This window comes from Coffea arabica, chromosome 3e, assembly GCF_036785885.1.
Source record: "Coffea arabica cultivar ET-39 chromosome 3e, Coffea Arabica ET-39 HiFi, whole genome shotgun sequence".
NCBI lineage: Eukaryota > Viridiplantae > Streptophyta > Magnoliopsida > Gentianales > Rubiaceae > Coffea > Coffea arabica.
Genome location: NC_092315.1, coordinates 1,135,000 through 1,149,991, shown reverse-complemented (window position 1 = coordinate 1,149,991; position 14,992 = coordinate 1,135,000). Strand labels below are relative to the sequence as shown.

The following is a 14,992-nucleotide window of genomic DNA, read 5'->3' as shown; positions in this document are numbered from 1 at the left end:
ATCCAAACTCCCCAATATTTTGTAAGTCAAATTTACTCAGTGAAACTGTGCTTATAAACAATAAGTTAGTGTTCAGTATATACAACTCATTTACCTCCCTCATCAAAACAAAATAAAGGAACTAATCATTGATTGTCAAGCTAAGTAAGAAATTAATTATTGCTTATACACGAAAGCGTTCTACTTGTTTAAATTCAATTCTTGAAGTAGTATCAAGAATGAGTAAATTCTTGAAGTAGTATCAAGAATGAGTAAATTCAATTCTCGGTTGGCCACGGTAAGCCTGCTTAGGAGCCGTTGTCCAGTCCCACCAGGGTTCGAATCCCATGGTTATCGTGTTCGGGGGATGGGGCCTCTCCTCCCGGACCGGTGGGGGATTAGTCGGGTCCGATTTATTTGATGACCCGAAAACCCCCTCCATCAGGAAAAAAAAAAAAAAAGAGTAAAGAAAATAGCAGAAAAAGAACAAATCCAAAATAAAATAGCAGAAAAAGAACAAACCCAAACATGAAGGGCCAAAGTGCAATTTCTTCCGCGAGAAGATGAATAAAATAGCCCAACCATCTCGTCAATACTCTGTAGCCAGCAGCAGCAGCAGCAGCCATGGCGCTATTCGCCGCCCGGCGCACATTAGCCACCCTTTTCAGCCGCACCGTATCATCTCCTTCTCGTGCCCGCCTCACTGTCCCTCTCCTCAATCTCCATAACGAAACCCCAGAGGCAGCTCCGATCCCGTATAACATCCTAACCCGGAACAGAACATCCGGGTCGGGCTACTCTCCCCTAAATGACCCGTCACCCAACTGGAGCAACCGACCGCCGAAGGAGACGATACTCCTCGACGGTTGCGACTATGAACACTGGCTTATCGTCATGGAGTTCCCAAATGACCCCAAACCCTCGGATGAAGAAATGGTTAACACTTATGTTAAAACCCTAGCCTCTGTTGTTGGAAGGTACAATTACTTTTTCTCGGTGGGCAACCACATGTTGCTTAGATTCTTGACATGATTATCCTTTTTATCCAATTATTTATGTTGTACTAGATTTGAACCGAGGCCTAGTAATTAATTTTTTGGAAAGAAAAATGAAAAAAAAAATTAGTTTATCTTATGACGAAATTACAAGATTTTTTAGGGTATAATGCCCTTGAACTTAATTGATGTACTTCTTGTTAGTTTATGTGTTTTTAACTAATTCCTTGATGATAAATCGTTGACAAGAGAAAGGCAGAACCAAAAAAAAAAGAAAAAGAAAAAAGGGGATGATCTTTTAATTCAGCTTGTAATTTTTTTAAATATACATTATGTGTGCTTTACTCAGGGGATTATCCTTGATATGCAAAACCCAAACTAGGAAATATTTATGATTGCATGGCATTGATATTGTTGGAAAATCTTTGTATAAAGTATGATTCTTTAACCTGTTTACTTAAGTTTCCTCTGCATGTTTTTTTGTACCGGAAAGTGTGGCAAAAAAGAGAAATTCATGTACTCAATGCAGTTTTTTATCATACGTTTCTGGCATTTAGTTTTACCTGTTTCCAGTATGAATGTTGCTATACTTTTCCACTCTGTCATCGACGTCTACTAGTGCATGTACAATTTTCAGATTGAATGCATGTTTTTCGGTATAGGATGGTTAGATGGCATTTTGATGAATTGGCATTTCAGCGTACTGTAATGTTATCTGCCTGAAAATATAGTAAATGGAACTAATCATCAGTGTCAATAAGTTGTTTGTTAGAACTTCATGTACGTAACTGTGTGCTGCTTGGCACTAAGTTTTGGCCATTGGTTTTGGAGATGTTTCTCCTAGTTGCTTAATAGCCATAGTTTATCTAAAGGTTCAACATACAGTTGTTAATCTGAGATTGTGTCATGTCTTGTTTGTTTATTATGCAGTGAAGAGGAGGCAAAGAAGAAAATTTACTCTGTTTGCACAACAACATACACTGGATTTGGTGCTTTGATTTCTGAGGAGCTCTCATACAAAGTTAAAGGTAATCAATGCCCCATGGTAATTGGAGAGATTTTGATATCAATAAAGTGTCATAGTTATTTTATGACTTGCTATGTCTTTTTGTGTTTATTTTTTCGGGTTTGGGTGAAGTTTACTTTGTTCTTGATCTTTCCCCTTTTGGAGGATCAGAGTTTGCTTTGTTCTAATAGTCTGAATTAGGAGAAGGAAAAACATCATCTTCTGTAGCAATAAAATTCAAAACAATCATATGGCAACTTCTGTACAGAAGAAAATTGAAGAAGCAAGGGATGTCACATTGTGTTATGTATTCTATTTTTCCAACCTATTCCCACAGTATCAGGATCTTGATGGGGTTTAAAAGGTCTAGTATATGCTTATCATTTGTTTACAGTCGTAATTGTAGAGTCATTGCTTGAGATATTCAATTGAATGTACACTTATGGGAATTGTGTTCAATGTTCTACATTCTTTGGAAACTGTTGGCCGGAACAATTATTTTTTGTTTATATCTCCTGACTATCTGAACATGTTATTTGCTAATGTTCCTGGCTTAATCAAACTTTTGATTTATTTTTGCTAAAGTAATTAATTTGAGATTGGACAAAAAATAGCTTGTTCTAGATTACTTTTGAGGTTTTTTTGGACTAATTCCACGTTGTGTGTCTTGAAATAGGTTTACCAGATGTTCTGTGGGTTTTGCCTGATTCATATCTTGATGTTCCCAACAAGGACTATGGAGGTTAGCAGAGTGGAAATTTAATGTTTTATGTCCTTACATTTCCTCTATTACTTTTTCATGGTAATCAAACATTTCTTGGTGCTGTTTTTGAATTTGCTATAGGGGATCTTTTTGTTGATGGAAAGGTTATTCCTAGGCCACAATATAGATTCAATGAGAGGCAACAAACCAGGAACAGGCCTCGTCCACGGTATGATAGACGACGTGAGACAATGCAGGTTGAAAGGAGAGAGCCTATTCGAAGAGAGGCCTGGTCTCCAAATCAGCAAGCAGCGCCGCAGCAGCCAACACCAATGAATGGCCAGAATGTACCTCAGAGTGGTGAGGGTGGTTATCAACCAAACCAGGGAGGGTTTCAGGGGACAAATGCCTGAAAATCATAGTTGTTGAAATATGAGATTCCTCTGAATTTAGTTAAGCTTGAGGGATGGATAGTAATTTGGCCCGTCATGTATTGTCAAGTTAGCTGGTTAGGAAAGACTGCATGTTACCTGGCATGTCAGAACTCGTGTGAATATCCATTGGGATCTTTTGTAATTGGTATTTTACTTGATTTAGTAGAATGGCCCTTGAAGTAACTGAAACTTCAGCAGGCATTTTCTTTAACTGCAACTATAAGTTCCTTTTGAACCTTGAATTCTTGTCCGATTAATAAGAGATAGAACTGGAAATGGTTACGGTTGCTGTGTTTCTCGAGAAGTTAGATGGTGATGAACAACAAACATCTAAGTTATGTAGTCAAAACGGAAAAAATGCCTCTTCTTGCCTTGTACTGACTACAAATGTGTATTTGGGGATTGAAAAGCCTTGCTGCTCATCTTGCACCTCAAGGATTTGAAGAAGAGTGTCTCGAAGTGAAGCCGGTACGAATTGCAAGGTATTCTTACCTTGCTTACTTTCCCCTTCGATGTTTTCGTTGCAAAAGTTGATAGGGAAAAATTATCTTTCAGCACATATGCTAGCTGATAGAAATACGGTTGTCTTCTTTTTGTGACTATTCAGTAATATCTTGGCTACATTGTTCAATTTCAATGCTTTAAAAACTTCAAAATAAGTGTATATTTTCATTTTTACCAAAAAAAGAAGTGGATAATTTTTGTGACTATTCTTTTTGTGACTATTCAGTAATATCTTTGCTACATTGTTCAATGCCAATGCTTTAAAAACTTCAAAATAAGTGTATATTTTCGTTTGTACCAAAAAAAGAAGTGTACAATTATGGTAATAGAGGATAACATCAACGTAAAAGCATCAAAAGAAATGTATTTCATTTAGTTGGAGGTGAGATTAATTGCCAATTTCATGTGAGAAATGATAGTGAACCCTCATTTCGCTGCGGTTAGTCAATATATCAATCTTCCTGAGAGCTTAAAGAGACTGCCCTGGAATTCCATCTAAATTTGAAAAGCGTACCTACATCTTTCTTGTAAATGATGGGTATTTCAGCTGCTCCTATTTTACTTCTAAAAAAAAAAAGAGAAAAAAAAAAAGCAATTAGTCAATCACCTAGCGAAACAATAAAGAAGCCTAATATTGAAAAACATTTCAAGGTAAAACCCTACAATTTTATTTGTTTGGATAGTGATTATTTGCCAAATTTTATTTGTTTCTATCTTCAACACATTTTTCAATCACCATTTTATCTTATATACATAACATGAAAAAGCGCTACAATAGTTTAAAAAAAATTATCCCAAATGATTTGTTATTCAAACACGCTCTTAAGATTCATCTGACATAAATGAAACTTGAGCATGGTCAAACTACAAATAAATTGATGGATTTAATCCTTAAACACATCACTTTATGACTTTCGTGTATAATGGGAATCATAATATTTAAATTGTTAAAGATCTCAAAAATAATTCCATGCAGATATTTACTAAACATTAACGGAAATTGTCATTTATGTTCAAGTTGCGTAGATGTACTCCTATAGCATACAGGAGTAACTCATTGGGGGGATTTGCAAATTTTAAAAAATTTGTCTCAGTCGCTAAATTGGTAAACTGGATCAAACATGATAAATAACTAGGAGGGTAACACCGCGCGATGCGCGGTGTAATTTTTGGACTTGCCCAGAAATGCGCAATTACTCAAATTTAGATAGTAAGTATGAAAAGTTATACAAAGGTGCACCAAAATCTTTAGGATTATGTTTTTGTAATTTTATTAAGCAGTGAAAATAAGCCACAATTTTAACTTAGTGACTAAGCGACGAAGAGTCAGTTTTTGCTTTATCTACTAATTGAATAGGATTGGCAATGTCATGAGTTTCAAAATAATATATTACCATGTAACGTCATCTTGCATATACTAACTGTATTTGCAATGATTTGATGTGCACAAAAAATATGCCACTCATGAACAAATTCAAGAGGAAGGTCAACTTTTTGAGAGCAATACTAAAATATGTCGGATAAGAAGCCTATTTAATTGTAAAATATAAAAACGACCACATAATTGCAAGAGATACAGGATTCAACACAATACGGGCTAAAAATCTACATATAATTGATAAGATAAACAAACCATTATCTCGTGTCTAAAATCTTATTAAGACAATGAATGAGTTTTGAAAAACCAAATCAAATAATTACACAATGAAAATATTTCAGATGCAAGATAAGTTTTAAGTCAACAACATACAACAAATATAACATCTTCTCTTTTTTTTTCCATAAAAGAAACTTTAAAATAATATATAATCATATCCACATACAAAAAAGATCTCTAAAATGCAGTCTCTACAGACCCACAATGAAAACTCTACCAATGAAGTTTCCTCGGCTGCAGCGATGATGCAGATGCAAAACCAAGAAAAGCAAAACTTCAGATTTTTTTTTTTTTTTTTTTTTTGTCAACACAGGAGTGTCCGGGTCAGATATTTCTTTATTGATCATTTACTTTTGTTCTCAAAACAAATATATTTTATTAGTCTTGTAGTTTTGCAAACAAGTAACCTTTTAGGGAAGAAAAAAAAAACCAAATATTTAACAGTGGAGATGCTATTTGTTTACTCAATCTGATAAGTAATTCAATTCGATTTCTATTATTGTTCAAATCAAGCAAAATTCTAAAATTCGAAAGATGAAAAGCTTCTTAACCTTATTGATGGTTCCCTGAGATTCGGATGGTGTTAATTCCTGGTTAAAACTTAGAAATTATTCTAGTATGCTGACTTGACACCCTCAAAACTATTGGCTATGTACACATCAACCACGGCAGATTTGCAACTTGCATAATGAAACTGAAAGCACAAGTGATGAAGGCTCCAAATCGAATAGTTTAACATTTATCATATTCTGTATGTATACACGTTAACTAAACTCTCAAATGCTTGGATAACAAATCAACAATAGACAATGAGAAAATGAATCAATATTTGTTTATATCAAGATCACAAAGAGAAAAATTAAATATGACCACTGAAGATAAAATGATGACTGATTGAAACAATATGACCACTGGGGAAAAAGCCAACAAAATTCTAGCTGATTGAACATTAAGGCATTAGAAAGGGAAAGAAAACAAGAAGCAAGATAAAAATATGTCCATCGCTTAAGTTTCCAAAATAACACGTTACAGCAATTAGTCACACAATGAATGCTCTAAAGCCCTCAAGGCAATAACAAAAATCCATCAAGCACCTTCTTAAGCATGTTTCTACAGTCAATCAGATGGCTACATGATACTGAGCGCTTCCCGATCAGTTGTACATTTGTCTTCAATGATCTAAATATTTTGAAACAGACTGTAACACATGATATTGCAGGTTACGCCAAACCTTGATTGATTACGTCCTCTTCAAAAGATAACCCAGAACAAGGCCAAGCAAACCCACAATAATGACATACATGAAAGGGATGTCACCACGGCTTCTGTTACTCTCATGCCTCAATAGATCCTGTAAATTACACAACAAAGGTCAGAGAGATTTAGAAGGCGGAATATCCCAAGGCTTTCATCTACATAAGCTATTGACTTGGAGATATTTCTTATGAAAAATAAGATTTTTAACACCATATGCCACCGCCCCTTCTCCTACCCTACAGATACCAAATCATCATATATCAGAAGCAACGATACAGGCCAAAACACAAAACAAAGAAATCAATGAAAAATTTACAAAACAAAACAAAATGAACTCAAGACAGTGGGCATCAAATGAGCTATTTTTGAATCGACAGGACCAAGCTTTGCACACTAAAATTCACAACAAAAATCAATAGATAAAAATGGACCGATCCAGCAAGCCATCTCTAAGCCTAAGGCAAAGCCAAGGGGCAAATTTCTAAGAGGCACTGACAAATCTAAACTGCATCCGGAGTCTTTTCAAACATTAGGTTTTCCAGATTATCATACTCATAGAGTATATTATTTGCGGAATGCTCAAAAAGATCATTCCAATATCATACAGAAATCTATAGAAGTTATCATCTAAATTGCATATGTTAAATGCAGATCTTGTCAAACATCCAGGATTTCTAGACGACATAAGCAATTTTCTTCCTGTTAACTAAAATTATTGCAGAATGTTCAAAAAGTTTGTTGTAATCTTACTATCCAAAATTCTTTAACAAATCTAAGTCATTATATAATTGATGAATTCTGTTACACAAGCTTCAGCTATTTAAATTTTCCAAAGTCACCAAAATGGATATAAAAGGGTTGAAGAGTAAGGGTTCTCTGGTACATGTTTCAGAAAATGGCACATTTCCATTCAGAATTTCTCCTGATAGTACTTTATTTGGTACAATAAAGAATGCCAACAGAATATCCCAATTTAATAGGTATGGTCCTAATCATCAAATATAAGGAACTACAAGGCGTAATTGAGGAAATCATGACCGTAGAACGTTTGTTCTTGCAGGTCTTGATCATTGTCAGCTCAGGTGCAAAACATCCTCAAGAGCAACAAAACTGAACCATTACCATAATCCAGGCTAGTTACTTAGAATTCTATAGATTACAATGTAACGCCATTAATTGCATGAGATAATTTAAGAATCCCAATGAAGATCTTATTTCGATTTCTGCGATTATACTTAAGTTATCTGAGGCACAAAAAGAAAAAAGATAAATCTTCCAAAATACTACTTATCCATCCATTTTTTTTATCAAACTTAATCACAAAAAATTATAGCGAAAACAACAAAAATCAAAATACACTTATTTACTGTTATAAGCATAATAGCTCAATCTGATTTGTATAAAAACATAGCCTTTTTTAGGTTCTTGTTTCAAATTATCACCAATGACATCTCACATATAAATAAGCAATTCATAAATCCCAAAAAAAAAAACCCAGATCTTAAGTCAACTAAAAGCAATAAGAATCACATCTGCTTCCTACTATTCGTTAATTTTGACAACCAATCAGCTATAGTACAGAAACAAGAATCCCAAATATTACCATTTTACAACCCATGTACTTACAAGCGAGTAATCAATTCAAAAAACCCATCATAACCCAGAAATAAAATCCACCAAAAACCATAAATATCAGAGGATCAACAAAATTCATATAATAAAGGTATAACCTTGGTCCTTGACGTACTCAGCAAAAGTGTTGCAGTCTAAGCAGAGAGCCAGACCAGTTAATCCCAGACTCTCACACTCTTTGGTGCTAAGTTGCATTTGCACATGAGCAGACCCACCAGTAACAAAACAGAAAATATGGTCATTTCCTGCTACAGAAGTAGGATCAAGATTAGATGTATCCCAATAATAACATATTCATATAATGAAAAGAACATTTAAAGTTGCTTAGAAGAAAGAAGAATTCACAAAAAAAATTGGGGATAACAAAAACAAGAAAAGAATCTACTGAGAGAGTATAAAAGCGAGTCTTACCAATAGAAATCAATCAATAAAAATAATGTCACTGATGAAATTTCCCCAAAGGGAACAAAACACTGTACATATATGTGGAAGCAAATTCTAGAGAACTTCCTATGCATTACTTTCCAATTTTTCTTTTTTTTAAAAATGCAAAATTGGGTCCAACATCAAAGGTCAATGGTGTGAAGCACAGGGATACTATTTTTTAAACATATTTTTTCCAGTCAAAGATCGAGCTAGGTTTTTTTAGTAATTTAAAAGAGGAAAGACAGTATCTTCATAGTAGATTACATGGACATTGCTTTTGAAACTCCATTTACCTAATTCATATAACTATGTATCTCATGAATCATGAACTGATCAAAACATCTTCAAGGAAGTTAGGCATAATAATGATTTCACTTTGCATATTAAAACCACAAAACCAGAAAAATCAACTATGAAATAAAGATTTCAACATACAGCCTCCCAAATCTTGACATTATGAAGAATACCATGTAGTTTAATAACAGATTCATTATATTTTGGATGATTCTTTGGAACATGGGCCAAAAGGTCAACCTGGAAATGGCAGTCAAAGTCTCCTTGCAATGGCAGAGACATGAACAAGAACCAAGAAAATTGACAATTTCAGTTATTTTGAAAAACCCAAGCAACAACTAAACAAGAGTTGGGAAATTTGAACATAGAACATCAGCTGCTCTATCCACTAAATTTAAGACATTTCAACTGCTAAGAAATAATAACTGCAATCAATAGAGATAGATAGAACCCCGCTAAATTTCAAGGCAGTAAAGATAGGCAGTATGGTAAATATACGAGTACCCAAAATCTTAACAGGAGAATGCCTTCAAACTGAATTAACTCTTGCAATGCCCCTCCCAATTTCGTCATATTCTGAAGCAACCAATTTAACAAGCACCATTCATTTTTATTAACTCTAAAAGTGCATTTACTTTTTAAACCCCTATAGGCACACACAAAAGCCTATTTCTACTTTTTTGGGTTAAAAGAAAACAATCAGATAAAAAATTCTGAAACATAGGAGACAAAGAAATTGGGGGAATGAAGGAAAAAAGTGTAAAAGTAGGTGTATTCTAGTCCAGTGACAGCAAAAAAATTTCTTATTCGTAAAAGGTTTATGGTCAAATGCATCACCATTTCCAATGTGATTTCTAACATCAAAACTTGAACTTTCTCACCCATTCACTTATCATATCTCAAGTGATAAGTTTTGCTTCAGAAAACTTGTTGTATCACCCAAAAAATACACTACCTCATTTTTCAAACCAAACAAAAGAACTGGAGTACTTTTCTATCCAACAACAGGTACGTTAACCTCTGGAGGAAAGGAGCAAGCATTAAAAGGTAAGTTAAGGCCAGAATAGACTACTTCCCAAAACCAAAACACGACAAAGAACGAGTAAGACACTTTTACATACACCACACTATAATCCAAGGCCTAGCAGATATACCTGCAACATTGACTTCGGCCTTCCCAGCATAGAATGTCTTCGCCCTGACAACATCGAGTATAGTGACGCCAAAAAACTTTTTGTCATCATAAGTCCCTGCTTTCTTGAAGACCTCAGAAGCTATAGGGACAGTAGAGTTTACAGGATTGCTAATCATATTAACATTATAATTGTACTTTTTTGGATTGAAATATTTGATATTTCACAACATTTTGCCAAAGGATTAATAGGGAATGTTCTTGATTATTTATAAAAGGGTATGAAAAAAAGCAAACCTTTTTTGACTTGCGAAACCATCCAGAACATTATCATCCCCTCCTTCATTGCTCTCCATAAAAAAAAATCCCTAAATTACAGCAACAGCAAAAAACCCAAAACGAAAACAAAAAAAAATTGTTTCACCAAAACATAAAAAAGAGCACAATATATTACGGGGAAGTCAAATTATTCCTTCTTAAAGCAATACGAAAAAACAGGAAAAAAAACCTTAGAGATGAGAGTAAAGGCATATGAGAAAAAGAATTGAGGGTTTTAAAGATAAGGAAAAGTCATGGAAGACACTTACCTTGAATCTGGAGTCAATGTAAATATTCAACCTTTCCACCTACAACACCATAGAAAGTACAATCAAGTATTAGGAAAAAAAACCCACAAAAATCACCGATAAAGATGACAATTTTTTAGAAGGAGATGAAGAAAGTTTAAAAGGGAAAACGATCTCCATATTTTTTTTTTTTTGCTTTTATAATGGTGGATGATCCAGCGTACACATGATTCAGCTGATGAGAGGAAGAACGATTTGGGTAGATGGCGGTGCAGAAAAAAACTGGAGAGATGAAGAGAAAATAAGAGGAGGAAAAACATTTTGACATCTCTGGGAGAGAAAATCCCGAATCTTATTTTCTTGCCAAAGAAAGGAAAGAAAAATGGAAGGGGAGAGAAGCTCTGGAAGAAGACCAACATGTGACCTTTGTTTTGTCTTGCACTGTTATTTAATGTTCAATTAAAGAAGAAAGAGAAGAAGTGAAAAACAAAGAAAGGAGAAAGGAAGAAAGAACGGGAGAAGAAAGGAAGAAAGAAACGGAGCAGAAGCAAGAAACACAATGAGCGGCGCAAGCGAAGACTCTCGGAACCCTACCTATTCATTAAGGCGTGAAATCTCGATTTTGTCCTCAATTCAATTCATTAGCTCAATCAATCGGAGGACTACCACCAATAGACCAATAAAAATGTGCCACGTCAGCAATTCAACTCAATTGAAGAGAATGGCATTCACACATTTAGCTATATATGTTAATTAGCCAGCTCCTGCTCCAACTCGCGGTCCCGTCGCACTTCTTATTCCCTCCGACTTGGTTTCTCTCCAGCGGTGGCTCTGAGCTCCTTTCAGCCTTACGCGGTCCAAGCTTTTCTTTAACCTCTCTGCAAATTTCAGTTTCAATTCCAATTTTAACTCCATCAGGTATATACTGAACCCATCCGAGATCCCTTCTTTCTTTCTTTCTTTCTTTCTTCCTTTCTTTTAGTAGTTCGTTGTTTGATCTATATTTTCGGATCATCTACGTTTAGTTTTCGTTTTTTTATCTGGCTTTGATTTGATTAGCCCAAACTTCCTAAACATAATTCACATCTAGAGGAGGAAAATGAATTCAAACTACGGAAAATCCAATAGCAAATCGGGATCCTTAAATAGTTTCGAGTTCGATTTGGGTCTTGGAAAGTCGGGTTCTCGATCTCTTAGCGATCAAAAGAACCAGTCTTCTTCATATGGTTCATATTCATCAGCTCAGGCAAAGCCCAGTACGACGCCGTCCTGGACTCACCAGCCTATTAACAAACCCTCATGGACCCACCAACCTGCTGCTCCGGCTCAATCAACTCGGACGGGATCTCTATCGGGTCCCACTTCGATGGTGGGGGATATTTCTGGGAAGAGTTGGGGTTCATCTGCCCCAGCTAGCAGTTTGAATTCTGGGATTGGAGTTGTTAACAAAGATCCCAACTTGTTTGGTGATTTGCTTGGCTCGGCATTGGGTCAGAACAAGGGCAATAGTAATGTGCCTTTGAAAAATGCAGCTCCGGCGTCGAATAAGAGCTCATTTTCAATGGGGGGTATGGCGGATTCATTGCCCAAAACGGGTAATTCAACAAAAAGTAGCGGAAATTGGGGGTCTAGTGAAACTTTCGGGACTTATACGAGTGGATTTAGCAGTAACAACAGCGGTAGAGGGAATGTTAACTTGAATGGGAATGCTAGTAAAGGAACAAATCTTGGTGGTCCTTCTATGAAGAGTATGGCTGGAGGTGGAGGATTGGGTGGGATGGGTTCAAATAAGGACCCGTTTGGTTCCTTAGTTGATTTTTCGTCTAAACCGAGTGGTAATATGAAGTCAGAGAGTAAAGGAAGTGCTAGTAGTAAAGTTGGAGATGATGCATTTCAAAGTTTTCAGAGTGCTTCAAAAACAAGTGGAGTTGCACATCCTTCAGGTAGTTTTACCTCAGGAAACAACAACTCGACAGGATCAGGTGCAGGAGGTTCTTATTCGAATGTTGACGATTTTGGGTTCTTTAGTACTCCGTCCCAGAGTCAGCCAAGTAGTTTTCCTTCGGGGAACCATAATACTGCTGGGCCAGGTGCAGGAGGTTCTTTTTCGAATATTGATGATTTTGGGTTCCCTAGTAGTCAGCCTCATAGTCGACCATCTGGTCAGTCCACTGGTGTTGATAGTTTTGATGCATTGTTTACGACAACTCCAGGCAGCGGTGCTGAATTTAAAAGCCAGGATTCTTCTGGGCGCGATGACTGGGGATTCGAATCGGACTTCAATGGCCATGACACAGGTGGGACAACCGAACTTGAAGGACTTCCACCCCCACCTGCTGGTGTTAGTGCTTCAACTGCGAAAAATAAGGGATTAGACAATTACAAGCAGGGCCAGTTTGCTGACGCCATAAAATGGTTGTCTTGGACCGTCGTTCTTTTGGAGAAAGCTGGAGATGATACTGGCATCATGGACGTCTTGACATGCAGAGCTGCATGTTACAAAGAAGTTGGTGAATATAAGAAAGCTGTAGCTGATTGCACAAAGGTATATTATTTTTCTTCAAAATCATTTTTTCATGATTTTCGGTGCTTTTCCAGGTTGAATTGCTGTGCCAAAATAACTAGCCCTGTAATTGCACCTTCCCAAAATATAGCTAGTCTGAGCACTGAACTTCGTCAAGTAACTGGTGAATTTTGCGTTTTATCTGGCAGATAACTTCAAGAATTTTTATTTTATGTGAGTATAGGGGTAGCAGCTCTTGTTTCTGTGACATACTTAAATGTTGGCATGGCACTTCAACTGCTAAAGAAACTACTTGTGCAAGTTAGAGTTGAACCATCCCTCTTTCATAGACTAGCTCCCCGATATATTGGAGGACTAGTTAATTGGATCAAGAATTGTATATTTAGTCCCAAGTTGCTACAGTATGAAAACTGTTTTATAAAGAGACTTGTCAGGTATTTTTCTAGGAAGTTTTAGTCGGTCTTTCCATGACTAAATTTAAAGTTTCATACTTGATCAGCATGGATCAAACTACAGTCAAGACCTTTTAGTGAACAGTTTAGAGGTTGGTCAAGGGCTTGAACGGGGCATTGAGAGCCTTTGGAAAACGATACTGCTATTATAACACCCTTGTGTCTCACATTATTGAAATGGAAACTATTTAAGGCCCCTTTCCTTTGTATTTATTAATTATTATTGTTGCTATTGAGATCACCTTGCCTAACTAGCCGCGTGGATCCATTCTGTTTACATCTATGCATGATACCTTTTGTTGGGGATTTTCGGGGTTTTTTTTCTTTGGTTTTTTTGGGGGCGGGGGGAGGGGATGTACGAGCAAGCTACTTAGGTATAGGCTTCAGACCAGGTCAAAGTTTTGTTGAACCTTTCTTTCTACACTTTGTGCTTCCTGTATAAGTTGATGTCCCTTCACGAGATCTGTATTTGCAGTTTATGGAAATAGTATGCAGTTGGCATAGCCACTTAGAGAAAACCTGTAATTTAAGATACTATTCCTTCTTCCCCTGGTTTATGCTGACAAAAATGTAGGTGGTGTTTTCTGGGAGCATCTGCAGGAAGGTAATGAAAATCCACGGGACACTGATGCATCTTTCTGTTTGTTCTTTTTCGTTTTTTTTTTTTTGAATATTAATTGGGGCTGGTGAATAAATATGCTGGTTCTTGTTTGATCTTTTAATATCGTGCTGAGGAGTTTTTGCGGTTCACTCCAAGTAAGAGACTTTTTGGCCATTGGATTGTGCAGGCGCTAGAACAAGATGACAAAAATGTGAACATCTTGGTGCAACGTGCTCTTTTGTACGAGAGTATGGAGAAGTACAAGCTTGGAGCTGAAGACCTCAGAAGTGTTATGAGAATTGATCCTGGTAATAGGGTTGCAAGAAGTACCATTCATCGGTTAACCAAAATGGCTGACTAGACGAGCTTGCAGATGTTGTCTCTGTGGCCTTTGGTGTACAACTGCGCTTTACATTTGATAATTTCCCACTTAATGCGATTTGTTGGAGAGATTATATATGTTAGTCTGCTAAAAGATTGCTTTTGTTTGGTTGATTGGGTCTACACCCATTATAGGTGATATTTTATAGTCATGTATAACACACATGTTTCATTAGATTGAGGCTGAGATGATGAATGAGGAACAAAATATTATATTGTTTCATGGAAAATTTATGCTATACATTCATTGATATCTTCATGTAGGTTTTATACGAAAGGGTGAGTACTAAATTCCACGGTGACCGAGTAAATTGATGGTATAAGATCCTCACAGTGTTGTGTTATTGTGACTTGTGAGCAAGGGATCAGGTCTTAAGTTTCCCCTCAAAACTCCCAGGGCTTTGCCTATGGAGCATGGCACGACAACGTATTCTTGTCTTCTGCTTATG

General features: G+C 36.3%; 3 protein-coding genes across 8 annotated transcripts; 2 read left to right on the top strand and 1 right to left on the bottom strand.

The window, feature by feature from the left end:
• The first annotated feature begins 562 nt into the window (after positions 1–562).
• On the top strand, positions 563–3,328 carry LOC113736401 (multiple organellar RNA editing factor 3, mitochondrial-like). Its single transcript, XM_027263346.2, has 4 exons — positions 563–956; positions 1,905–2,002; positions 2,657–2,722; positions 2,825–3,328. Exons 1-4 carry the CDS (start codon positions 604–606, stop codon positions 3,094–3,096), a joined length of 789 nt encoding a protein of 262 aa, XP_027119147.1. The 5' UTR covers positions 563–603; the 3' UTR covers positions 3,097–3,328.
• Positions 3,329–6,262: 2,934 nt separating this feature from the next.
• On the bottom strand, positions 6,263–11,186 carry LOC113738081 (malate dehydrogenase, mitochondrial-like). 6 transcript variants are annotated; one of them, XM_027265256.2, is made up of 6 exons: positions 10,810–11,186; positions 10,607–10,645; positions 10,317–10,387; positions 10,042–10,161; positions 8,266–8,415; positions 6,263–6,629 (listed from the first exon to the last, which is right to left on the bottom strand). In XM_027265256.2, the coding sequence occupies exons 3-6, from the start codon at positions 10,363–10,365 to the stop codon at positions 6,613–6,615; spliced, it is 336 nt and encodes a 111-aa protein (XP_027121057.1). In that variant the 5' UTR covers positions 10,366–10,387; positions 10,607–10,645; positions 10,810–11,186; the 3' UTR covers positions 6,263–6,612. The 6 variants fall into 6 exon arrangements, with proteins under 6 accessions (XP_027121057.1, XP_027121055.1, XP_027121053.1 ...); XM_027265254.2 differs by having other exon boundaries at positions 8,283–8,415; positions 10,042–10,085; XM_027265252.2 differs by having other exon boundaries at positions 10,042–10,085; positions 10,810–11,178.
• A 163-nt stretch (positions 11,187–11,349) lies between these two features.
• On the top strand, positions 11,350–14,773 carry LOC113738080 (uncharacterized). Its single transcript, XM_027265251.2, has 2 exons — positions 11,350–13,130; positions 14,350–14,773. Exons 1-2 carry the CDS (start codon positions 11,685–11,687, stop codon positions 14,521–14,523), a joined length of 1,620 nt encoding a protein of 539 aa, XP_027121052.1. The 5' UTR covers positions 11,350–11,684; the 3' UTR covers positions 14,524–14,773.
• The last annotated feature ends 219 nt before the right edge of the window (positions 14,774–14,992 follow it).